At 40.2% G+C, this 27,979-nt stretch overlaps 1 protein-coding gene across 5 annotated transcripts in view; it reads right to left on the bottom strand.

Annotated features, from left to right (window-relative positions):
- The window catches only part of RPRD1A (regulation of nuclear pre-mRNA domain containing 1A), a 43,160-nt gene extending 36,579 nt beyond the window's left edge, over positions 1–6,581 (bottom strand). For 4 of the 5 annotated variants that reach the window (XR_012659106.1, XM_075084401.1, XM_075084399.1 and 1 more), the window contains exon 1: positions 6,218–6,500. Coding sequence is in view for 4 of the 5 variants with exons in the window: in XM_075084401.1 (XP_074940502.1) it covers positions 6,218–6,368 (151 nt within the window). In the remaining variant the exon portion in view is untranslated. Of the gene's footprint in view, positions 1–6,217 lie in introns of all 5 variants that reach the window. The other variant, XM_075084402.1, reaches the window with a different exon arrangement.
- Positions 6,582–27,979: the final 21,398 nt, after the last annotated feature.

Here is a 27,979-nt window from a genome sequence, read left to right as displayed (position 1 = left end):
TATTTAAGTGTATCACATTGGCCAATGACACTCTACCACCATTAAGTAAAATAATCTTACAACCACCTTCTCTTGGCAAAAGAGCTACACTACACAGTACAGAAAAAAATTGCTTTAAATCAGGAACTTGTTTCCTGAAATACACTTCACATCTGCAGGGCAATACATCCCCACCACTTTTGGTTGTGGTTCTGCTCCAAAGTAGTTGACTGAGTATCAGAGTAATTGATATGCAGTACAACTTTCAAATCCGGTTTCAATGTTGCTAGGCCTTCTCAATTTGTCTCCCAAGATCCTCCCTCTTCCAATTTTCAGCAGCATTGACCAACTGCCACAACAGCCATGAGCTTCAGAAAACTGTATTGCATCAGTGCCAACAGCTACAATGAGCGAAGACCCAAACACTAGCATGTGACCCAACAGCAGAGGCTGTAGACAAACAGCCATAAGTATGCAAAAATAGTTGCTGCTTATACCACAGAATGACTTCAAAACCCCCCAAACAAACAAAAAGTTCAAGCACAATAAACTGAAACAGCAGGCAAAGTGGCAGAATCAAGTGCTAAAAACGTGTGTCTCTGTAGCAGCCCAGATGTACTTACACAACCGTAGCTGTCTTAAAGACAACGTACAATGGCTCTGCTAACCTGGATAAGCTTTGCAGTGACAACAATGATCAGTGTGACACAGGTGGGGTGACAGATGACAGCCAAAACAAGCAGTCAGCTGATTTGGGGGGGAGGGGCACACAACACAGGGTGTTCAGCATCCATTTCTGAGACTGATTAATCTATGAGCCTGACATGTCAGGCTCTGAAGAAACAAGATACCTGAATCTGAAATTAGGTTTAAAGATACAGCAACATAGTATCACTAGGACATAAATACCTACCAAGTGACAGAGCTGAACGTGGAAAAGCTAACAGAAAAGCAGTTGACAGGAAAAACATACTACAGACAACTAACTGGAGCTTGAAATAACAAGTCCCATATTACCAAACTCAAACATTTAGCAATTTTATTTTTTCTCTTTTAAACAGAACACATTTTAACCTAGTACAGCAAATATCACACGGAGCCTACTGAACAAGCAATTCCTATTCACCCTTGAAGGCTGACACTTTTGTTTTGAAATGAAAAATTTCAATTCTGCAATTCAAACACCAAACAACAAATCCAACAGCTGCAGACAACCAATATATATACCAGGGAGCAAGAGGTGTATGCAAAAGCACACACCCAATTTGCAAATAACGAAAACTAAGTCTCAACAGCCTCCATCTCAGAAAAGCCTCTTCAAGGGGGGTTCCTAAGGGTTTTCTCAGCAGCCACCTAGTGGCTGCAGGCTTACACAACAAAATTGCATGTGTAATCCCACTACTCAATTTAAAAAAAAACCCAACAAACTAAGTCAATCCCTTTATGGATACACAAAATTAAATAGCTTTAACGGGCCTACCAGTTGCATTTAAGGAATGAGTCATGTATTAACATTGCAGTTAATTAATCAGTACTACTTAAATACTGAGTAACCTCATGACTTCTAAGTAATTAACTATTTAACTTTGAGTGTTACATTTCATACATCTGAAATCTAGCTGAAGCAGGATCATTTTCCTCAGTGCCCACTTTTCAAGGCTTTACAAAATTCTACCTAACCCCCACTCAAAAGGCCTCTGTAAAATAATTAGATTATGTGGTAACATTATCACAAAAGTTAAATCACAGAAGTTACTTTGAAGCAATCATGAAGCTGCCATATAACAAGTACCAAAGAAAAAACACCATACTTTTCTAGAATAAAAACCTAAACATGAGATTCTCATGTTAGTAATACATTTACTACAAATTAAGTACTGGAAGAGTAGCCTCCCCACCAAATTATTTATTCCATAAATCAACTACAAAATTCAAAAGAATGCAGACTCATGACCAGCATAAGCCAGTGCTAACACAGGCTGCAGCCTAAAGGGGTGGTACTATCCTCACAGTCTCCTTTATGCCAGCACCAACTTTCCATCAGGGAACTCATCTATTTTGAAACTAATTATTGGTTTTGCTAGATTTTCACCAGCAGCACAGCACAAGACACTGTCAGCAAAAAAGCATCAGAAATATTGAAAGACATTTAACCAATAGCAGAGTGGAAAAGGAGCTGTTCTGTTGTTATTGTAGGCCTCTGCTTATCTGTCAAAACAGGAGAAATCTTTGTTACTTCATTACAGTTATCACTGAAGTTAAAGGCATTTTATTAATCTTCTCTTCATTTTACTCATCAATGAAAAGATCAGTGAACTACAAAATCTATTCTCCACTTATTATAGTAATATAGCAGAAAAAACCCTACTAAATCCACTATAACATGGAGTACCTGGAGTGGCACCTGAGTGGTTTTGCACAGATGCAGAATCAGGAATACTTAATACCTGAGGCAGAGCACCAGCTCTGCCACAGCCCCACTGTGGTGTCCCAGTTCATCCATACCTTTTTCATCATCACATATTTGAGGTCAGCCATTAAGCAGCATGTCTCTATGCTCAGTCCCTTGAAGTATATAATACGCAACTCCTTATCATTTCATCAAACTACTGGTTATATAAGACGACATCCTTTCCTTAAATATTTATGAGAGTTTCTAGGAGTGTCTGACCAATTCAGACTTATCAGTACTTTTGTAAGAGTCAACTCTAGAATGCATTGTACTATATTTCCTCCAATTTTTGATTATTTGTAAGAATGACCCTATGAATTCTGCATGCCAGTATTTTAAGAACTATATATAAAAGTTATGGCAGTATTTGGGGGGAAAAACATATGCATACTCCTTCAGTAATCAGAGCTACATCAACTATCTTGATACGACTTTAGCAACACTGGAGTTCAGCAAGGTGAATCCAATGTCACTTAACTACTCAAAGTTATGACAAAGATGTGCCAATTTTGACCGTTCTCCAAGTTTACATCTAAGTGCAAGAATTCACAGAGAATCAACGGAAGTTCAACTGTAGAAAACCTGTAGGTGAAGGTGTATGAAACCTACGATCTGTAGAGATGCCCTAATATGGCACCTGAACACTACCAATTAATCAAAGTAAGCAGAAAGGGACTAAGATTTTATGGTGCCTAAGTTATATGCATATTTGAAAGCTGTGTCTTCACCTCTACTCCAACATATGAAAACAATGACTATTTTAAAAATAAAAGAACCAGAACCAAATATTTAGGAACAAAAGAGCTGTGATCCTAGCACTTGTTTTCATGAATAACTAAAGACATCTTCAGAAGGGTCATTTGATGCAAGGGATCTTTTATCAAAACTGAAAGCGTCCAGGAAAAAATGTAGTATCACACTGTATTATGTTTAACTCAGTTGGTTATACAATGTTTCATAAGACTGAAAGGGACCAGACTGGAGGGCAGGTCTGGAGATGGAAGTGACAATAGAAAAGGAATACAATGAAAGGAAATGAAATTTATAAAGGCAAAGTTCAATTTTCAGTTCCAGGACACTACTGGCTAGCAATAGCAGCAGACAATGCCAGTAATTTTTTTGTCTGTATTCTCCAAATAGAGACCATTTTCCTCTCAGGTACGAAGGAAATCATGTTTCTGTGGCTTGGATGGTGAGCAAGTCAGAAGCCTTAAATTTGCTCTATTTATGGCCTAATTTTCAGTGTTCTGCTTTGTGATGTTTTACGCAAGTCATTTCACCACAGCATACTGGTTTTCCTTCTCAACTTCAAGATGCTGCCTACTTAGACCACTAAATCCACCCTTTGGGTATTAGGGACTGCCTTACAATTCTGTGCTGTGTTCAGCAAAAAGTTAGGACTGGGCAACTATAAGCTAATACTTATGAAGCTCAGGTGCTGTTATCAGAGATGGAAAATTAAAATATAACCCATGTATCTTAACCATGCCAGCTTCAAATGAAGTGGTAGAGGAACATATGAAAGAAGAAACACTTCACATGAGGCCTAGAAGTCCAGAAGAAAAGGTGCAGGACCTTGAAGGCAACTAACCTACTCTTACCAGGAATAGGCTATCACATGCTTTCCACAGACCCTTGAAGGTTGGCTTCCAAAGAGAGGTCACCAGAAAAAAATCTTACTTTGAAGCAGCAAAAGCTGGATGACAACTTCAACAAACTGAAGATAAAACCAATTATAGCAGCTATGCCCACCCAAAGCTCCTGAGCTACATCCTCCAAACAGGCTTAAAAGCAGAAGCCAGACAGTGAAAGCTGAGAAAAAGCAAAGCATTCCCATGAGTTCTTATGAAGCCATTATCCTTGCCTCTCAATGCCACCTTCCAACATGTAGCCCATGTTTAAAACACTTTATTTCTCCAATCAAACAGCATAACAGGAAAATTACGTTAACACTGAAGGACTAACCATTAATATTCTAGATTATTATGAAATGGTATTGTACATGTTAAGACAAGCAACCAAAACTCTGGCTGTGTGCTAGTTAAAGACACCTTCCTGATACTATTTAGAACACCAAACATTCAAGTTGTTTGTTTAGAAGGCCCAGAAACCTGAAATGCTTCAGATGCAGATCGGAGATCCATTCATTTGTTCTCAGAACAAGAAAGAAAACTTGCAACAAACATATAGTGAAGACATTTATTTCGTAAGATGAAATATGCCACCATAGGCAACATAAAAAGAATTTAACTCATGCCTGAAAGTTCAAAAGATAGCATTTCACACAAAAAGCACATCTTAAACAAAAACACAGTAGCTGTGTGAAAACCTAGGTTTCATAAACTCTTAAAAAAAGAGTTTACAGGAACATATGTCCATATTATACTTTAAAGTTTAGTATTACTTCATACTCAATATTTTTATTTTAAGGGTGGTTCAATCAATTTGCTATGAAGTGATGCCCCCTAAGAGGTAGCTGTGATCCAGCCATACACTCTTTGTATTCCATTACACATCATTTCTGCATATCGACTATTCCTCTTAGTTGCATGAATCTAAGGGAGTGGTTTCTCTTTCGTAAGTCCTGTAACGGCTTAATGCTATTTTCCCTCCCCACTTGCAAATCTAGGCTTCTACTTTTCCCATTAAAGACCCAGATATTAATGGGGCTCCAAAGGAAGCTACTGGAAGACAGTAGGATTCCCCAGAGCAAGGTAGTGTTCTAGCAAGTAATTTTTCTTTTTCTTAAATGAGTCAACTTAAGGTCAAGTTATTTTCCAGTCAGGTCAAGTAAATCTTCACATGCCATTTTTGCCTTTCAGACCCTGAACTATAATCTATATATATGATCTACAGATAAACTATATACTATTATATGAACTAAATACATGAATCTATATATATGATCTATAGATGAACTATAATTATATATCCCTGAACTTGCCTATAGCTGCAACTTCTTTCCTGTTAAAAGGAAAGCCACATAAGAATCTAAGTCTACACGCTCAAACTCAAGTACTCAAAACAGCTAAAACAATCACACACCTTTATTATACTAACATCAGTATTAGCCATCCGGCAAAAACAGGAAGTAAAAAAGAAAAATCGCTTTGGACACATTAAATTGCTCTTTCCTCAGCGTACAGTCACCCTCAACTGCCTTACAAGAACAGTTGCTGGCATAAGTGGACAAAGCCACCGTGTCAGGAAATTCAAACAGCATTACAGCTAACCATCGTTATAGATGATGAAAGACAGCGCCTAAAAAAGGCCGCCTTGGAAGAGCCGCAAGCAACTACCAGCATTAAAACAAGAAGGCCTAAACCCCGCGCTTGCCGCCTTCCTTCCCTTTTCCCACTTTCCTCTCTCCTTCCACAAAGAAAGGGAGTAAAACATGAAAAGTAACCTACTCGGGGGCACCTCAGTGAGGGAGGAAGGTGGAAGGAGAGGAGCAAAGGGAGCGGAGAAGAAAAACAAAACGAGACCGAAGAGAAGCACCTCTCAGCCCGCAGTCATCAAGAAATCGAGACTCGGGGCTTAACACTTGCCCCAGTAGCCCCGTTATCCCCAGCTGCCTGGGGGGCGGCCCGACCGCCCACTCTCCTTCCCTGGCTCGACAGGCCAAGGAGCGCGGCCACCCCCTCGCTGCAGCCCCACACCCGAAGGCAGCCTCCTCCCACCGCGGCCGCTCCGCAGCCGCCACCCCCGGGCAAGGCCCCACCCGGCCCCCGAGGGCGGGCGGGAAAAGGCCCGGTGGCAGTGTGGCGGCGGCGCCGCCACTCTCACCTTTCCGCAGCTCCCGCTCCCACACGCTGACGATGAGTGCCGAGTGCTTGCGGTGGTGGATGAGCCACAGGCTCAGGGTCTGCACGCTCTGCTGCGAGTTGCTCAGCTCCGACAGCTTCCGCTCCAGCGCCGCCTCCGAGAACGCCGACATAGTTGGGCCGCGCTCGCCTCGGCCCCGCCGCCCCCACCGGCGCGGCCCGGCCCGGCCCGGCCCGGACGCACTCAGTCCCCGCCTCTCCGCCCCAGCGGGGGAGGAGCCGGGCCAGCCCCGTCCTTTCCCGCCTCGCCAACCGACACTTCCGCGCTCCCCGGCAGTCTGCCGCTGACAAAATGGCGGCCGCGTCGCCTCCCGGAGCGCCGCCCGACCCCACCCCCCTTCTCCCCCGTCCTCACTTCCGCCGGCCGCCCAGAACGAGGCGGAGCGGTAGGCGGGGCGGGGCGGGGCGGGGTCTCGGGCCCACGCCCACTCAGCCGCGCTCGCCCCGCGCGCCGCCCCTAGGCTGCTGGGAGCGGCGCGCGGCAGGGCACGTGAGACCGTTAGCCCTAGGAGGCGGAAGCAGGGCTGGGGCCGTTAGGGCGAGAGAACGGGCGCATCAGCGTTTTGCCCCGGGAAATGACAAAAAAGCAAACACAAATAACGGCCCAAAGCAACCCAGGCCTTCGGATTTCTTTTGCCTAGCAGGTGAAGGAACTTGGCATGCAAGGGGTGCGTGGCATTTCATATTCGCAGGTGGACATACACTCCATAGATATGTCTGGCCTCGTTTTTAAAAGCTGCCTCTTTTTTTTTAATTTGTGGCATTGACAGTACCACGTGTCAGAATTCCACTGTTCAATGATGTGATGATGCACGAAAGTGTTTCAGCTTTGTTGTTTCAAACCTGTTCCCTTAAAGCTTTATTGAATGCTTGTTGCTTCTACTATTGCAGAAATAGTGAAGAAAAATGGTTTTCTGCTCACCTTCCCATTCTTTCATAGAATTTGTATTGTATCATCTTCAGTAATGTTTCAGGCTGAAGGATCCAAGTCAGTTCTCCTTGCCTGGAAGGTGCTCTCTGCTGCTGAATATGAGTAGCATTTCTAGTCTTAATGTGAGCACCTCTACCCTTCCTGCTGCTCTTCTAAAGAACACCTGATATCACTTATTTTAAACATTACCAACTAACTGTCATTTTCAGAGAACTATCCTCCTTAACTTCTACAGGTCTATCCTGAATCCTATTTCTGTAGCTAATAATTATGACTGCAGCAAATCCTTTTCTCAAATAGTATTTTTAATATTTCTATAAAATTGTGTGTGTATTAATTAGAAAAATATGCATATACCTTGCTTGTGGGACGTCCTGGCAATTGTTAAGTGTCCACCCTTAAAACAGAGTATTGCTATAACCTTTCACACCAAACAGCAGAAAACTAGCTATGAAAAAAAAAAATCTAGAGTATGTTTTAAAACTTTAGAAAGTTTTCTCCGTTTCATGTCTGACATTCAGAGAAGATGTCCCAGAGGATTGTTTTCAGGAAATTTTCCTAATATTGGTTCTTAGCGAAATCTTCCCTTTAAACATAAAACATCGGTGAGGGCGAGGTAGGAGCGTTAGGAGGTTTTAATGTGAATCCTATTTGCGAAATCGCCTGTAGCATGGGTGACTTTTGTGGAACTAGAAGGATTTTGCAGAAATGCTTTGACAGAGATATTTTAAGTGAAAAGCTGCACAGATCCCTACAGAGTCTCATTATCTATCAATTCACTGCATTATGATTGTCATGAATGGAAGAACCTGTAATATATTGCTATTTTTGCTATGTACAGCAGAGGACACTCTGGCATTAAGTAGAACTGGCCAGTGAAGTAAAATGAAGACAGAGCTAAAATGGATCCAAGCATTAGAAAAATTAAATAGGAACAGTGATGTAGTAACTAACATTCAAATACCATTTTCTGGAGGCTTATGTTCTGACATTAGCAGGAGAAACTTGTGGACATCTATGGAAAAAGAAATATTTCACACACAAGAGTAGATTAAAAAGTATCTAGCAGCAAACAGTGAAATTCAGATGTTAAAACAAAAAGATAAGGAAAAAGAGCAGGAAACTGGTAAACAATTTTAGTAATGATTGTAGAAATGCTTATTACTGCTTCCTCTGCATCTTTCATCCCAGATTATCAAAACATTTTATGAACAAGAATAAATCCTCTGGGATACATATTTGTTCTGTAAACAAATATATTTAAATACCGAGTGATTTATCATCTGTGTATAATATAGTGTATAATATAAGATACAGCAAAATTGAGATTTTATGTTCCCCATAAAACTCTATAACATATTTTAAATTTGTAATCATAAATGTTTACATCAGTAATCTAATTTTAAAAGCTAATCTTATCCAGAGAGTGAATGGAAATCTACCACAAGACTTACTGAAAGTGAAGTGGCTCTCAGACAGGAAGTATTCGCAACAGAGGGTTCGTTTGCTGCAGAGCTTTGAAAACCTCAGCTTTCATTCAGAAACAATTCATACATTATTCACCTGCCCTTAAAAAATTCACCCACGCCCACAGGGGCGGAGTTGCCAACAGATGGCAAGTTTTCTTCCACCCATTCCTGTGTTCAAACCATATTAACACCTTTCCTCTGATTTCTTAAGAACAAAATTCTGCACTGCTTCCCTACTGTCTACCACAGTGGGTTAGTGGTAGTCCTCTGTGTTCTCCTGCTCCTGGAGAAAGGAGCCCCATGCAAGTGTAAGACAATGACGGTGAATAAACTGTTTGGTTGATGTTTTTGAAGAACATGGGACTGGGAAGCAGTAGGTAGTTCAAAGGTGTGATTACATTTCAGACTGCAGTCACAAAGAGGCTGTACAGCACCATTACACTTCCTGTACTGGTCACAGATTTTTTTGTTTCTCTTTTCCCCTCACCCAAGGACATCCACATAAAACCTTGCATAAGAGGGGAATTTAACCTTCGTAACAATTGCAAGTTTTAAGTTCTGTTACCTTGAGGGAATCCTAGGAAGAGTTTAAGCACTAGAAGGGCTGATCTGTGTCTAAAATAGCAATGATTGTAGTGCATTGTGGGAATGGAAAAAAACCCCACATCAGTCCACAACTTTACATTTTAATTATTTCTTATTCCAAATACCTGAGCATTTCTATTATCCAGTCTTAATTCAAAGAGAAGACTTGGTTCTACTGCGGCATTGGGGGCACAGTATCTTGACTCTGCTACAGGGCTCTCTCAAAAGCACCTGTTCCAAGCTACAAACCTCTGTGTGTGCTCTTTCTCCACCTGAACCAGTCCAGCTGATCAGAACATTGAACCCCGTTTCTTGGACTGCCCTTCAAAAATCTAGCTGGGCTTAGCTCCTGGTACCCTTGGAGGCATGATCAAAATGAAATTGCCACAAGATGGAAGGATGATTTTAAAGCATTTTAAAGGTAGGATAACAAAAGATAATACAGGTTGAGATATTTTCTCTGAAACTGGCAAGAAAAGGCAAAATTTAAAATGAGATCTACATTAAGATAGATAAGGCAGATTGTCTATAATAAGTCTCTATCTCCCATCTTTCAGACAGGGCCAAAAGAATGACAAAGGCAGCAGCCTGTGTTGGTTAACAGAGTGCCCAGAGAGGCAAACTGGGCAAAGCCCCAGAAAGCCTGGCCATTGTGTGTACTCCAGTGATTGTCTAGTTCAGCGTGAGTTGGCTGCTACTGCTCTACAGAACAACACTCGTCCTGACAAATCCGAGAGGTATAGTCTCTGTTAGAAGTAGACTCCACCTGACTACTGTGCTGTTCACCAAGCCTACGTCACTCATTGCATGGTTTGTTGATAGGAATGTGTCTTAGAGTCAATTTTAACTTTGTTTCCTCCAGGGCACTCCAGTCTGGTACTACCCCCAAACAGCTGTCACCTTTAGAAGTTGTTTTCTCTTGAAGCCCAGAGATGTAACTGGATGATTTATTCATCCTTAGTAATATTCTGTGCTTCACTGCAGTTATTTAGGAACCCTTATTTTACACCGCTACATAGAGCAGTGAAACAATTTAGGTATATATTGGCTTACTACACATTGCTCATCAGCCATGTGGGATTTGAGCTGAAACCAGCTCTTGCATCAGAACAGACCAAATCTTTCTCTGTATGAGGCTGGTCTTATGTCATGTTTTTATTTTGTTTTGTAGCTCTTTCTCAAATAGTCCCACCCAGGAGATGCAATAGTACAAAAGGAGAAGCGAGGTTTCTCTAGTCTTTTTCCTGTCTGAGAATTTGTGTTAGCCAGCATACCAGTTCCTACCTGGATCTCAAAAATATAACACTGGCATATCAGTTCTTTTTTATTGTTCCAAGTGCCCAGTCCATCCAGTATAACAGTTTCTGAAGTTTCATACTTAAAAATATTTTTTCCATCTCTCACAATATGTTTCTGTGTCTCATGACCCAATTCTGTGTAAATAATCGTACTTCCACATCCCAATAAGGGCATGAAAAACAAAGACACACAAAAAGAAGATCCCGAAATATAACTGTGAAATGAGTCCTGACTGAGAGATAGTAATTCAGCTGGGTCATTTCTTCAGAAACATTAAACCTCATTCGTTACCCATATAACAAGAGGGCATATCCCTGGCAGAAATTATAAATAAATAAATGAATAATATTTGAGTTTAATCAGTGTGAAGTCCTGAAGGCAGAGAACAAAAGAAAGCTTAAATGGAAGGAAGAAGCCCATGGAAGTCATTTACAGGAGCTGCCTACTGGAGCCAAAAACCTCGGGGTGAATAATGGTTCTTTTTCATGAGTTCCTGCCACTAAGCACTCCACCTTTTAATGTAACTCATTAAAGGCCGAAATTGTTTGCTACTTATGAGATTAACAAAAACCACTAACTAAGATATGTATATATGATCCAGCAAGACATTCCTATATTTTAGGCAGAAAGATAGGTTGTACAATCTAAAAAAAATATCTCTAGCATTTCTGTGATTTCTTTGGCCCTCTGTGGAGATGTGAAGATGTTTGTAGAAAATCTTCCCTTTTTCGTGAGTCAGGAATTCAGCCAGACAGCTATGTACATCCGGCTTCTTCATCATTATGCTATTAAGTGAAGTCATACTATGTAAACATACACTGTGATTAATATATGGATGCAATCAAGTCCCAGTTTTCTGTAGGAGAGAGAGTGCTGTAACTAGGCAAGAAAGCACTCCAGGGTATGTATTAACTCAGGTGTGCAGAATGGCATGAAACATTAGGCTGAGTAATTTTAAACATCTGAGCAGTATATTAATGGATCATTAATACGTGCCCTGGAGTGTATATAGCTCTTAGTCACAGCATATTAGTAATAAAGCACATTGCTAACAATAAATACTGTTAGGAGGAAAAAGGAAAACTGCAATGTATTGAGATACTGTGTGAAGAACCTTCTTGAAATTTCTGAAAATGCAAATTTAAATTTGACTTTAAATCAAAGGAAATGAGCTGATTCACCTTTGTGATCCAATAGAGGACACAGTGTCCCAGAAACCATTCAAATGTAGGAAGCAGACACTGTATTTTTGTTCCTGCGTACTCAGTGCATGGCTTTGGAGACGGTGGCTGCCAGCATACTGTGCTGTACTACAGCAAGCATAGCCAGAGGGTTGAGAGAAGCACTTATTCACCTTTACTCGACACTCACTAAACCATATCTGGAATAGTGCATTCAGTTTTGGTCTCCCCTAGTATTGGAAAAATATTTATAACTTGAGCAAGTCCAGCAGAAGGCCACCAAGATGGTCAGATGCTTGGAGCACAGAACCCAGGAGAGATGGGAAACTGGGCGTGTTTAACCTGGAGAAGTGAAGGCTTAGAGGCAATCTAATGGCAGTTTCCCTACGAGGGTTACTGAGAAAACGGAGCCATTCATGGACATGCATCATGAGATGCTGACAAGCAGTGATCATAAACTGAAACAGAAGGTTCCAACTAGATAGAAGGAAGAAATTTTTTCATCCCAGGGACAGTCAGACAATGGACAGGTTGCTCAGAAAGGTTGTGCAGTCTCCATCCTTGGAGATTTCCAAGACTTGGCTAGATAAAGCCCTGACCACCCTGGTCTGACCTAGTATGTGACTACGTCTATGTACTATAGTATTCACATATGCTGAGCAATATACTTGTACAACTTGATTTGTACTTGTATAAGTTCAAGTGCAAATCCACACTGAAGGGCTGAGCTTGCTCGGCTTGTATCAGTAGGATCCCCGTAACACGATAGGTTGTCCAGCTGCACATCATTACTCTCCTATCACGTAGGGCACCTCAGGTTACCTTGCAAGTCAGTGTGACCCTTCAGTACAGAGAGTATGTGTTGTCTTCTGGAGCGTACTTACCCCCAGATTCCTGCTGATCAATGAGCAGGCAGAGTGGGATGGAAAAGTCTAGTGTTAAAATTGTTACTACACAGCCATCAGCCGTATATTCAACATGCTAACTGTCAGTTTTGTTGTCAAAAACATCAATTACTTCAGTAGCCACAGTTTCCCCAAATGTATGAGAGGTCCATAAATAAAATCCATGTATTTTTGAAGCATGCTAGCTCTTCTCTCCTCCCTACACTGAAAGCACACCTGAGAATTGCCAGCATGCTAGGTGGCTCATTCCCAGGGATGCTTATTTGTTCACCTCAAAACTGTATGTTTTAGCTTTTTGAGGAAAGAACAATAAATGAGGAGAGGGTATGTAAGAAGGAAGACTGTGCATGCAGTAGGGGTTCTTAGTTTGCTCTTGCAACATCTTCAGGAGCATGACTCAAGCACAGTGATTTTGCCAGTTGTTGTTAGTGACATGGTCCTCTGCTATACTTGCTTTATGCGGCATCGTTTTGTCATATCTGACTCAAAACATAGTCAGAGTTGGTAAGGGAAAAGCAGTTGTGTGTGTGAGCCAGCTGTGAATGCAATGGAAAGTCTGTGTTCCTTCAGATGTCTCCTCATCATAAAGTGGTGACCAGACACACTGTCATTGTCCGGTGGTGGTCCAGGCCACCATATGCTCTGTCACTAGGTGGTTCTCCTATCCTGTCACATCTGGCCACAACTGCTGCGCAGTTAGGGTAAATGTCCCTCGTTTCTATGGAAGGGATTTTTATTTCTCTTGGGAGATGGTGAGCCAGAGACAGGAAAGTTTGGGAGCAAGGTAAGGATGCTGTAGCTGGGAGTGCTCTATCAGTTCTGGGAGACTGTGGCTGCCCAAAGGCATTGTCTAACATTTCCCCTCTTCTGGCTGTCAGAACTTGTATGCAGTGTCACCTACCTGTGATTTTCTGTCCCCAGTGAACAGAATTTCCAAACCAACGTGCTTGCCAAAGATTTGCTCTTGTCTCGAAAAGGAGAACCCAACTGTTCCTGGACAGTCCCGGAGTGGCCTTTTGGTTTGCTTCTGTTTTGACTTGAACTGGGGCAAGTGTAAGGGGGAGAAGGCTCATGGCCTTGGCAGTACTCTAGTGTCTTTGGTGTACTGTAAGTAGAGCAGCTCAGTCCAGACCTGGCTCAATTACATCTCTTTTGCCTGTGAGGGTAGGAGTTGCACATGAGTAACCTGCTTCAACTTCAAGTCCAAGATTTCCCATCTGTGCCAGACATTAACACCCCGAAGGTTGTCTCAGTGCACGTCAATATGTGCAGTGTGTGGACAATCCGGGAGTCAGTCCTTGATGAGAGATAAATGATTTAGCCTGACAGCCCAGACACAGACATGGAAATGTCTCTGATACGTTACAGCGCCAGTGCCCTCTACTGAGAGGCCACGCCTGCAAGCTCTGTGTCCTGTATTGGAGCAGAGAATTAATGAAAATATCTTTATTATCAGTATCTATTAGGTTGGGGTCATGCTATCCAGCACCTTCAAATTGCCGAATCTGTACCATCGTAAACACAATCTGATGCATTTTTCTAAATTGCAATGCTAATGTAGCTGCCGGTATTTTTCTTGGAGACTAGGTGTCACTGGTGGTTTAGAAATAGCAGATAGAGTTTCATTCCTATTGCCTTCTTTTTCCTGCAACTCATTTATAGCCTCTCAGCCTCTCCCTATGCACCTCCAAAATAGTGTGGACCTGCCTTCTATGTAACTGAAGACTAAAATTACATCCTTCTGTACCCTTTTCATCAAGCCAAATAAACACAGGTCCCTTGTCTCTGTCTGTATGTCACTTTAACCATCCTGGTGTCCCTTTGTGAGACTTTCTCAGGATTTTGCTTTTCAATCTGTACTGAGGAACCCAAAGACAGGCACAGTTGTCCAGGTGTAGACTCACAAGTCCCAAGCAGAGGGCAAGAATCCCTTCCCTTGACCTGGCCTGGTATCCAGGAGATTTGCTCCATAAACTTCCTGGAGACTGAGATTAGGCTGAGTAGCAGGTAAATGTCTGGTTTCCCATTTCTTGCCCATCTTGAAGGGACCTCAAACTCTATCTTCTCATGGTAATCACAGCCAAGATTGTCACTGAGTATCACATCTTCAGCCAGTACTTTCTTATCCATCAGTAAGGAATCCAACAGAGGCACCTCCAGTGCTTGACCCATCCAGCATCTGTATTAAAGAATTGTATCTAAACTCCAGAAATTTCCTGGGTTCTTGCACCCTGCAGTGTTGCCCTTTCAGCAGATATCCAATAATAACAATACTATACAGTGCTGAAAAATCAAAAATGTTATCTAATACGTTCTTATTTTCAAGGTCAGTTATCAATGATCACTTAGAAGTCAGAATGTGGAAGAAATCCAAGACCTACATAGTCCTTTTAAATAAGGAACTTGTCATGTAATCATTATGTGCTAGAATTCCTTCAATAATTTTCATAGTGTAGGTAGAAATCCATTTTTTAACACTCCTCAAAGGAAAATTACAGATTCAATAAAGTGTACATAACAGTGCTATGGAGTGGAATATTCCTTCTGTATGATCAAGGGATGGGCACTAGTGATTCACACTTTTAAGATACAGATAATCTGGTTTTTCTTTGCATAAAGGAACTTCACTGCTATGAAGTACCTGAAGTAGACTTCTGTACCTCACAACAACTTCTGCTATCGCCTGGCTGTAGGAATACCACTCTCACTGTGGTCCAGGCAGAAAGTGGCAGAGAGAATGTACCGCAGGGGAACTTTGTATCAGTAATGTAAATTTAAGTAGTTCCTTGCATTTTCAGCTTGCATAAAGCAACAGTACTGATGATCAGCAATTCAGAACTGATTTCCAGATAGACCTCTCATCTCTGTTCAGGGCTGAGATAAAAAAGAATAAAAAGATTTTAAAGCACATTTAAATAATGTAGAAGCAATTCCTCATTGTATAGTTTTTGGTTACTGCCTGGTATTTTGAATCAGACCTATTTAGCTGTGATCAAATTTATTTTTGTTTCGTGAATAAATGAATGGAATAATCCAGCTGCCTGACCTCAGAATCACTCATTGTTTCAAGAAAGAAGGATGACCAGTTGTATGTTTGAACACAGGCCTCGTGGCACAGGTGGATAAGATTTGCTGCAGATAAATACATAACCTAATAAGATGAAACAAAACTTTAGAGTGATTTGGTCACATAAAGTAGATAATTTCTCCATGTTAAGACAGATCTCAGTTTGCTTGTACACAACAGACCATCTTTTCAGCATCCCTTCCCACCCTGGCTATTCAAAAAACTTAGGAAAGTCATCTGGGCATTACGAATATGAAATGGCTTCAGAAGAACTTGGCAGGACAGGGAGGTATTTATTGCCAGAACTGCCTGTATTGCTTCTTTTATAAGGAAGGAGCTCCAACAGCCTTGAGCTGCATCAGTTCCATTGGTCTCATAAGGTACCAGGACTATGCCAACAGACTTCATATGATATCATCAAGAAATTTGGCTCACCCCAAGCAATCAATGCTTGCTTCCAGTTAACTGTATGATTTGTAGTGAAAATGAACTGCAATGACTGCAAGCCCTTTTTTTTTAAATCTGAAGCTTGTTATGTGAACAGAGGGTAACCACTCACCAACAGACAAATGTTGTGAGCTGACATCTCCTGTGTCTATATGGTAAGCACCCCGTTTTACTGCATAATACCTTTCAGGATTCAGTGCCCGGCTGGCAAATGTCTTCATTCTGATGTGTCTGCCTTTGCTATCTGCCATCATGGCATTTACTCCTTACCATTCTCCACCTGTCAGCTGTACACTGGCATAGCTTCAGGACTTAAAAGGCCCTGCTAAAAATTCATAAGGGTCATCTTCCATTCAGCATGAAAAATAATAGGAAGTCGACGCTGCCCTCTCTACCCTCAAACTTTGACCTTTTAGGGTGGAAGATTTACCAGCCTAAGGCCAATTTGCTGCTTGGAGTGGGAATCACTCAGGTACTGTAACATGTCTTGCAGGTCTATTTTCACCCTGGAAATTAGATTAATTAGGAATTAGATTAACAGTTGAAAAAGGCTGGAAATTTTATAGATCCCTGTGATGTTCAGATGCATAGCCAAATGCTTTCAGTCAGTCTACTTTGAGGGTTGGCAAACCACTGAAAACAGTATTTGGCAGCAAGAGGTCATCAGGCTTGTAGCAGAATGGGGAAGGTCTGCATTGTAAGCAAAATTTTAATCCATTCTCAGCATGGCAAGGCCAGACTGAAGTCTCCAGTCCTTTTTCCTCCTTTTTTGAACTCATGAACGCATGATGTGAGTTTCTTGTTCATAGCGAAGGTGATTCTCATCTTTCTTAAACTGGTACCAGTGAGGGTACATACCATCAGTGACGACACCACTGTATGGCAGTCCTACATCAGTGTTTGGAGTTCACCTGCATTTTGTACAGCCTGTGCCTCTCTCACTGATATCAAGTGTGCAGTCAGTCACTGCCAAGCACACATCTTAAATGTATATCCTTGCCCACCAGATTTAAGATAAAATGGAATTCAGCCAACATTGCTGGAGTTTTCCCTACGCTCAAGATCATTATTCTGATCTGAACGCAGATAGGCACGTGATGCTGTGGACCCTGCAGTGCAATGAACTGCACATTGAGCCACACTGTGTCCTGCTTTTGCTTTTGCTGATGGCAGGACTTGCCAAGGGAGTAGGGACAAGCTTTTCAAATGAGCCTTTACTGGTTTGAGCACATAATCTAAGAAATACTTTCCAGAGGTTCAAATTACATACAACTAACATTCAATTATTTTTTACATTTACCTTTTGTCTTGATTACAAACTACTCTGTTTAAAATATAGCTTTAATATTACAATATATACATATTGTCACTGTAACATTACTAGCAATATATTTCTTCCAGTCTGCTGTAAAAAGAACCACTTAGCTCCATATTCTCTGTTTGGACCATAAAATTTGTCTGATAAAGTACTAAAACCCAGAAGGAATAGCAGTCAACATGTCACTTATTGTATTGGTGCCACAGAATAGATTTTAAGCATCAACTTTGAAATTTGAAATCACTTTGAAATTAAAAGTGACATAAAGGTAGCTGCCAGTGAAAGAATTTCTGAAAGAAATGGACTGTGAAACAAATGAAAAAGTTGCACAGAAGTCAGAGCTTGTATCATCTTAAAAATGAAAAGAAAGAGAGCAAAATGCAAGCCAGGCAAAACAAGATTATATTTGCAATTGTTTTCCCAGCTGATAAGAATAAAATCTGCTTTCCTGTTAGACTTTCAACAGTCTCCAGAATAAATCTTCCATTTCTACTCTTATTTGTTTAACGAATGCTTTTTACTCTGTGTGCGTGTGTGGTAAATGAGAGGTTGTGATGCCACATCTTAGAAAAATCCTTTGTGTGCTGCCAGGTGCTAGCCAGGTAGAACCTCTGATGGCAGCTCCGAGTTTCATTAGGTAAGTTATATGTGGCCACTGGATTTTATTTTCATTCAGGAGTGCTGGATGGATAGTTGATGTCTATAGCAGGGCTGGTTGGTATTTCACTTTGTTCTGCATATTTTATAGATTTTAAATTTTGCCTTTTAATCAATTATTTACCTTTTTCCATTAATAAGAAAATGGACCTTTTCTGGGTTGTAAGTGCTTTTCTATACTGCTATAGAAAAACAGCATAGAAGAAAAAGCCATCTGCTTTATTCTCTCACAACCGAATATAAGAAACCAATGGGATTAAATCAATCCCAAAGTGTAATTACCTTCCCCAGTAAATTCCAGACCCCATCACAGCCCTCCCAAAGTTTAGGCAGATATTGCAGCGTGCCTGGAAAGTCAATCCTGAATGCCTGTTCAGTCCAAGAGGAAAGCAGGTGCCAAAAGAAAGCACTCACCTCAAAGAAGCAGAGAAGTGAGCATCTGCTGTCTAACTGTAGTGTGGAGACCACCTCTGCTGCCTGCAGCTACCTGCGCTTACAGCTTCGCTAGCGTTACAGCCTTCCCATTAAAAACATCCTCTGAGATGAACATTTGGTCACAGCTTTTGGTAAAGCTGTACTTTGTTTCCTCCATCCCATTCCAGCTGTAGCCAACCCCACTGGCAGAGTGACTGGGTGTCGCTTCTGTGATCAGACCTCAGAGGCTCCCTTAACCTTTTTGTCTTGGGCAGAGCAATGCAAAATTATGCTTTAAGAAAGGGAAAAGCTATTCTAGGGAAAAGCTTTCATGGTGAAACAATAGAAGAGAGACCCTGAAAACAATCTTTGGGCAAAATATCCCAGAAGAAAACCAAGAGCTTCAAAGCAAAACCTCTTCTAAGACAGCAGATTGAAAAGCAAGTTTTTATTTTATTCTTTGACCAGGGCTGTAATAGCTGAAGATATGTAATGAATAACCATTCAGTTGAAAGCTTAAGTTATTGACTAACTATTCTGCAATTAGATAGTTTTCAGAATATTTTAGAGCTTTCTGTGTTAAACTTCTTCACTGGAATTGTACCTTGTGGTGGTGGGAGCTCCAAGAGCTAGGCTAGCAAAAGGTAAAAATGGCTCCCAATTTGAGGGCTGTGTGATAGGGCTATCAATTTATTCTTCCAAAAGGAACCACCCAGGTACCTTAAAATTACAGTGAGATAGCCATGCTGGCAAAATTCGTGACAGGAAAACAGAAAAGTTAATTTTCTGCCATGAACACCAACTGTCAGCAGACTTGGTGTCAGGTGACTGCCAAAAGGACGGCAAAAATGTGAGATTTTTTTGTTGTTTCTGGTTTTGGGGAAGGGTGAATGTAAATGTAAAACTAAGCCTTTATATTCTTCCTCCCAGCCCTGGGGCAGCAAAGCAGAACCTTGACTCTACCTAGCACTGCAACAGGGTTGTGATTTGGTACAAGAGGAGCAAGTCTACTGGCTTAGGGATCAGGAGAGCACTTCAGGTTCTGCCCTGCCACTTCCAGCCTTACCCTTCACACTTGCCTCAGGAGAAAACTTTTCTCTTGCCAGAGGCAAATTTTTTGCTGGCAGAAATATGGCCTCTTTAGACAGGACATGTGTGAAATTCACTGTTCTTTCACTTTTCTACTCCTCAAGTGATTCAGGTGGCACAGTATGATACTTAGTCTTTGTTCCAGACGGACCCTTCTCCTCCACCACTTCTCCAGCCATTTTGCTCAAAGTTATTTCTTTCTTCCCCCAGGACGAGCTTTACTGCTTAGTTCACTCTGGTCTGGATAAAAGGTTTACCAGGAATTTTAATATAAAATGATTTTTAGAAGAATATCCATGTGCTGTATGCCAAAAGAACAATTAAGGAATCATTGTTAGACTGCAGCTGAGTTTGATGTCATGAACACGGAGTGCGTTTGCTTTTGCATGTCTGGAGAACATCATTAATCATGCTGTTTCTGGCTCCCATGGCCCTGTTCATGTCATGTTCCTCCTCTGCCTCTTCTAAGCAATCTGTTTACTAATTACTATCTACAGTGCGAGAGGTTTAAAGGCTGAGAGGCTGAGAGCAGGACCCTGTCAAGCCACAGACTTTTATCATCTTCTCTGGGGATTCTTTTTTGTCTGTGTCTGTCTCTCCTCTCCTTCTCTGTCAACATCTGATTGAGTTATGATTTAGGTGTCTCTCTTCCAACTATAGTTAGGAATTGTCCACTAGGACTTTCCCCTGACATCAGTACCATTATATTTCTTTTCCACTGTGATTTTCTTCAGTTTTCAAAAAAATAACAAAAAACCACAAAAAACCCCACCCCACTCCTGTTTCCTTGCCTTGTGGTAGCTTTTACCCAGTTACACATTTTCGGGAAAAAATTAAATTGCCCCAAAAAATCCCAAATCAGACCAAATCTAAGAAAACAGGGCATAAAATGGTAAAAATAAAGGGCAAGAAAGATTAAGAAACATTCTTCTCTTTACATTCAGAAGAGAAAGAAAGAAAGAAAGAAAGAAAGAAAGAAAGAAAGAAAGAAAGAAAGAAAGAAAGAAAGAAAGAAAGAAAGAAAGAAAGAAAGAAAAGAAAGAAACCCTGTCACCAAAGGCAATTATTGAAATAACTTCAATTAGGTATTAAAAATGGTTATCTATATAAAAATGAATGATACAAAGTTATCTATATCTTCTAACAGTCTTAGGAACAGCTATAATTTAGTCACACATAGAAAATATGTTTTCTTTATTGAAATAGTGTGTGCAAATACCATTTCGGTAACAAAATATTTCTTGTCTGAAGTTATAGCCCTGTGTTTGATGGATTTTCGTCGTTAAATTTTTCTAATTCCTTTCTAAATCCAGTTTTACTTTGATCTCCACAATTATCCTGTAACAATGGATTCCAAAGTTTAATTTTAGTCTCATAAAACTTATTTCCTTTTTTTTTAAGTTGCTGATAATGTCAATTAATTACCCCTATTTTTTGTATTGCAAGGAACCATAAATAATCACTTCCTACTCATTTTTGCCATTCCCACTGCTGCTCACAGACTTCTGTTATTACCACTGTGTCATCACTTTTCCAGGCTGGCAAATCCTGGCCTATACGCATCTGGTACAGCGGTTTTTGTCATAAAAACTAAAATTATACTAAACCTCTGTAACCTAAATAACTCACATTGCACAAACCACCTGGAAGACTAATTCCAGCTCATTTACACTTGAGACCCTAAGTTATTTTAAATAAGTCACTCCCTTTAACAACTGCAGTTATTTAACCTCTCAGAATATGACCTCTTCTGTTTAAAAAATTACTAATGCCAACATTATCCAAGGCCTGTAGTTCATTCCTGAACAATAACGTCATTTTAGATGCTCACACTTGCTCCTGTGTTGCTACTGCACAAGGTTGGTGTGACGTATACTACAAGATACATCTGTCAGCTTGAAACCTGAAGACATGGAGTGTACTCCACTGTTATTGCAGACCAGTCAATTTGAGAGATATATTCTGTCCTCCATCCTAAGACTTTACATACCTGAGTGGATAAAAGTGTGACACAAAGAGCTTTGGCAGGATTGACATCACTGGGGAAGCTATCTTATTCTTGGTAAACGAATTCTGCATTAGCTCTTAGCTGAAAATATGTAATTTGGTAACGATGTGTTGAGTAATCATTTCTGTAAACATCCATAACTGGATTTTTCTCTAGAAAAGCAACAAGGAAAAATGTCACAGTTTTAAATGAACAAGGGAAACCCCCAAATTTTGACATACTGTGACTGCTTTAAATTAAATACTGTGTTTTGACTGGGAGAGCTAAACTTTTTCCTTTCTCTTTCACAAGACATTCCTCCCTGTGATGCTGTAGTCAAAATATTCTGTCGCTTGCTTGTGGGCAATTTCCATTAATTTCAGCGAGACTAGATGGAAGTGAAGAACTACATTTTGAGGAGGAAATTTTCTATGATATGCCCTATTTTCAATAAGCATATCCCATCCTTGTCAAGGGCAGGTGTATGCTCAGGGTAGTTGCAGAATGTATTCAGCTGAACCACACTACTCACATGAATTTGGTTTTACCTGTATAGAAGACTGAGTGCCAGATCCTGCTAAGGTTACTTATGTGAATTGTACTACTGATTTCATGCCCACCTGTGTAAGGAAAGCTGGATTAAGCCCACTCTATTTTTAATACACAAACATATTTCTCCACTCCCTACTAGTTTTATTTCAGTGTAAGAAAACACAGCCAAAAAAAGAATTAATTTCCATGAGCGTGAAAGAGAAGATAGCTTTTAGCTGTGTTTTGCAGACGGTGTTTCTTTGGTGTATAAGGAATAAGAACAATAAAAAAATCCTTTTTATTCCACACATCGCACTACCTGGTTCTCCCAGCACGTACCTAAGCCACTGGAGAGGGCAGATATAGGTTAGGTGTCATTTAACAGTGCTTTCAGGTAGGACCATCCCCCCCACCCCACCTCCACCCCTTGTGGTAACTACCTGTGCTTCCTTGGTTTTCCAGAATCGTCTAATCAGTTAGAGATGGAGAGATACCATCCAGGCCTCCTTTTACCTGAAAGGTGCTTTTGGTTAGTGATCAGGCAGTGACACAGCTCTGCAACAACACTCTGGCCGAGTCGGGGTCCTGTCAGATGCCACTTACAACAACTGCAGTTCTGCACAGTGTTAATACTCGTTGTTAGCTATTACATCGAGCTAGGTAAAAAGGGTGAATCATCATGTTCCTGAAAAATGCTCTGGCACGACGTGCATTGTCACGAAACATTGTTAAATGTACACTCAGACAGTTTGAAGCTGTCTGTCAGGTTCACTGACTCTGATTGATTTCAAAGCATCACATCGATTAGTATTTACAAAGTAATTTGCAGAAGGCATTTCTCAAAATAAACAGGAATGTGTCAAAATTACTGAGACATGTAATGCTCTTTATGTAGTATACCATTTAAAAATAAACATGCTCTCAGCTTATCTGCCTTCCAATAGCTCCGAAGTATTATAATTATTCTTGGATGGTTTAGTGAGGGAATTTGGCCTATAAACCAGGACAGGACACTTTAAACAACTTTTCTCTTTAAAAGAATCACATTATTTTCATGCCTTGGCATGATTTCTCACATAGTGACTGGGCCAGGTATTTCCAGAATAAAGGCCCAACTGATGAGCTGACAGAATATTATCATGTCTTATTGGAGTCACACATGGCTTGCTGTTAGAGCTCTATATCTACAGAAATCCAAATCCTACAAGTGTTAGAAATATGTTTATTATTTACAAGACAGAAAGAAGATTACAGACAAACTTACTTGCACTAAAACCCAGGCTCAGTTTCTTTTGACTTCTAGACTGTTCTTTTCACATGTTCCCATGGATTTTTTGTGTTATACATTGTAATCAAAATTGTTTTGTTGTGAATTCCTAACACAAATAATGATAAATAACTGCTAACCTATTATTATAATTCAGTTATATGAGTGTTCAGTTTGTCCTTATGGGGTGCCACTGCCTGATGACCCTTCTGAAGTGGCAGAACTCCAAAATCCTTTTAGCAATGAAAATCCATGATTAGAGGCATTCCTGCCATCACATATACATGTGGCTTTCTGAAATTTAGCTTGATTTAATCCTGGTGTTCATTCATGGGTGTAACAGGTGTAGTCCACACACATTTTCTTTGGACTTTAATGGCAAAGTTAATAGGACCTTTCATTCTTCATCCATTTCTCTGGTTGCAGACCAATTCACAGTCATGCAGTTATATTTTTGCGTAACATAAATATAAATTAAAGATCAGGGGAATCTTATCAAAACCTATAAATATCTAAAGGGTGGGTGTCAGGATGATGGGACTAGGCTCTTTTCAATAGTGCCCAACGACAGGACAAGGGGCAATGGGCACAAGCTGGAACACAGGAAGTTCCACATGAATATGAGGAAAAAATTCTTTCCTGTGCAGGTGCCAGAGCAGCGGAACAGGCTGCCCAGGGAGGCTGTGGGGTCTCCTTCCCTGAAGACATTCAAAACCCACCTGGATGCGTTCCTGTGCCCCCTGCTCTGGGTGTGCCTGCTCAAGCAGGGGGGTTGGACAAGATGATCTCCAGAGGTCCCTTCCAACACCTGACATTCTGTGATTCTGTGATAATGAGGCTCCCTGATTCCAAGCACATCTTTGAGTTAAATTCTTTCTGCATTGGAGTAGATAATAAAACTTCCACTGATGTCTGTGTGCGTTTATTTTGTTAGGCTTGAACTGTTTAATTCAGATCTGGTTCTGGATTTCAAACACTGAAAAATCTGCGGAAATCTGAATCCCAAGTTTGACAATTGCCCATCTTGCATAAATCTGTACTTGTTAAAAAAGAACATTTTGGGACTGAGCACACACAATACTATTTTTCATTAATATCTCGTTGGGCAGTTTTTTTCTTGGATAGGGACTATTCAGCTTACTGCTGTATCTTTATGATTTAAAGTAAGAGTATTTTAACATATCATCCAAACTCTTAAGTCCTGCTGGCAAGCTACACAAAAGATACTGTACCAGTTCCCTGACAATTGCCCCAATATCATATTAACTGCTCTGCACATAATAAGGTATAAATCATAGTATGATTCATACAAGTCCTCTAACCATTAAGCATTACTACAGTGGTTGACGTGAGTTTTGTCCAGAATTGAACATTTAGTCCTGATCTGGTTCAAATAATGGAAAAATAGTTTTGCAGAATGTATTGCCATTCTGAAGTTCTTTGATTCTAAGAGTGGATGCTTTAGTTTTTCCACCCGCGTGTTTGTGACCTTTCAGAAAAGAATATTCAAATAGTTATTTTTTCCTGTTTCTGCTTTTTTCCATTGAGTGTAAAAAATGAACAAAGTTCAAGGTTTATTTTGGGTTGGGGTTTTTTCCAGCTACTTTTCTTCTTCACTGTTCTACAACTATTCAAACTTGCTCTGATTCTGAAACAGTTATCAGATCTGCACTCACATATTTTTCCAAAGGTATGGAAGTGCTGAAAAATTCTCTGCACAGCAAGGAAGTGTGTATAAAAATAAAGGAACAGAGAGAAGATGCTAGGCAACAATTTCTTAGATAAGGAGGCAAAAAAAGGGGAAAATGAGAAACAATCTGTTTGACAGTCGAATTAAATTTGAAAACTAAAAAAAAAGGGAAAAAAATTATAAGTAAATTTTTCGTGAAAAAAAGACTTTGTAATGAAAAGTTTGATGAATGAAAGAAAAGAATGAAAGAGCTCAGCTTTGCTCTTGAGGCTGATGGTGATGATTCAATCTCACTAGAAAGGGCTACCAGAAACCAAACCAAGCTTCACATCAGTTAGCTATCTTAGCTAATTTGCATAAAAGAAAATAAATTGTAATAGTTTAATTTTGGGATAAAGTCTCTTCTACTAAAACAAGGCAAAAGTTGGCACCTACTGAAAGCTAAAGCATCCAGAAATGATTGCACTGTTAGGAAACAGAAGACATCTGATCATGCCATGTCTCCAGGATTCCTTGTCCTTTGGGAGAGAGTTGGAGCTAGGAGGGTCATCTTCACTTGCCTCCTCGAGGCACCTATTATTCTAGTTTGATTGCCACAATGGGGACTTGAGAACACAGAGGATCTGTTTCAAAATTCAGTGGTTGTACTGGGAATCAGGAAAACTAACATCACTTTTGGCTACAAATTGACCTCTGTGTATCTTGGATTCACTCATCGTAAGACAAGTTCAATAACACTTACCTGTGGTTACACCTGTTATTGTGCTAGAACAAATCTGCAAAGTTCAAAATTACGTTTTTATTATTTTTCCAGCATAAGTAATGTCATTAATAATAACAATTTTCAAAGGATTATTGTTTGAATAGTTTATGCATTCTTATCGGGTTGCATTAGAAGGATTAGGCAATTCAGTATTTACATTAGTCATTCCTCACACATCTCTGCATAAGCTCTTTCCAGGTGTACCTTGCTATAACTTTTTCCAGGTCCATCTGGATACAGCGAGGAATTTCAGCTTCTTACTCCTGCTTTAGAACATCATCCTGGAGATGAGTCATTTATCATTCAGACAATGGTAGAGATGAATGATTTATGATATTCACTCAGCAACAGTGAGGTTAGTACAGAGTAATGTGTGGGTTGTCCTACCAGCTGAGTAAACCTATTAACTGCCTAAGATAACTGTGTAATACTCCAGTCATTGAATTGCTTAATGATATATTTATAATAGAAGCTGTCGCAGATGTCTGTGTCTTAAAAATTATGCTCAGATATCAGATTTAAGAAGTTTTGTGTTTTTGTGCAAGGATAAAGGAAAGCAATGCCTGAGCGTAGTGGCTTAAAGTCTTAATTTAGCAAGATACTCAAGCATGTGCCCAGCGTAAGTGTAAATAGCTCTGTCAAAATCAATGGGATTTAATGATCATTGCAGAATTGCTCTTACTCTGGAACAGCATGGATGCACCTTGCAACAAAGTCATTAGAATTCAGAAAGGAGGAGGGATGGAACAAATAATATCAAAGTATAAGCCTGCTGTAACAGTACCCATTGTTTGGGGTGAAGTATATCAATGAATGGTAAGTAAGCCGTATTGCTTGGTAAACAGCAAGTAAGCGTTTGCAATAACATACAAATCCAACTAAGACAATTTACTGTCTCAGATGCCCTCCAGAATATCATGAGATGTTGATTTGTTTCTGTTGCACACTAATGATAGTCTTGCACTACAGACATGAATGCTATGTGATAGAATATTGATGTGTCTTGCTCAGGCTTTTTCAAAGCCCATAAAGGAAACAACAGAATTGAGATTACTAAGATTGTTGGTTAAATTCCTCTATGTCTATCCTTCATAATTAGGGTACTCTGAAGTTTCTTTAAATCAGAAAGTAAACTCTGTCCCCAGATTTTGAAACTAGACTGAACAGGGATCATCCTGCTTCCCAAAAATTAGCAGTAAAATACTCTCTTAATTATAGTCTGAACAAGAGCAGAACCTAAAATGGCCGCTCCTGAAGTGTTTAAGCAGAGAGTTCAGTTATACATCTATTTTTTTCAGAGATGGTCTAGAGTCACAGAATTCAGATTCTTTTCAGCTGACCCCAGAAGCTGGCACTGTATGTGAAATTGATGTTGCAAAGCCACGATGCCAGCCAAAAAGGGCAGTAGAAGGGCTTTCAAACAAACAAGGAAAGGAGCAAAAGGTAAAATCAGATATCGGTCCTGGAGAAATAAAACTCACAATAATATCTGGATTCTGCATCTGCCCAGCATATGTAATTTCTGGCAATGAGTAACTGCTGTTGGAGAAGTAAATAAAGAAGGATGACAAAAGAATCAAGCTCAACACCATGGCTGTAAAAATCAGGCAGGGCCAAGTTAATAATGAAATAACATTGATGGGCAAAGACTGTTACCATTTTTTTGACTCTTCCTGTTTTTTAGAAGAAGATTCAGTCCTGCACATGCTGCAGACGGGGAACGCTGATATGCCACAGTTCAAAAGCAAAATCGCATTTTGGTCTGCCAGAGGTAATTTAGCATAGATACAGATGTGTCAAAATAACACAGGTAATAATCTCTTTCACTCTGATTAGCAAGTTGACATTTTAGGTTGTTCTTTTCATTCTGCAAAAGGAAAAAGTGCTCTCTAGACTAAAAGGCACATGGAAGCCAGACAGTGCCAGAGAAGTGTTTGTATTTAACATGGATATGCAGTTCTTTGACATGGGTAGATTGTAAACATTTAGTTCAAAAATAAATGGAGTAGAGAAATTGTGATGTATCTTTTTGTAAAATTCTTCTAAAGTTCATCTCAAAGATATTTTTCAGAGTATGTCTTCTTTCAAGGCCCAGAAAGAGCAATATGGGATACTACAGAACAG

The sequence above is a fragment of the Phalacrocorax aristotelis genome, chromosome 2 (genome assembly GCF_949628215.1).
Source record: "Phalacrocorax aristotelis chromosome 2, bGulAri2.1, whole genome shotgun sequence".
Taxonomy (NCBI): Eukaryota; Metazoa; Chordata; class Aves; order Suliformes; family Phalacrocoracidae; genus Phalacrocorax; species Phalacrocorax aristotelis.
The sequence above is the reverse complement of the archived record's forward strand: the minus strand, read 5'-3'. Positions and strand labels throughout refer to the sequence as shown.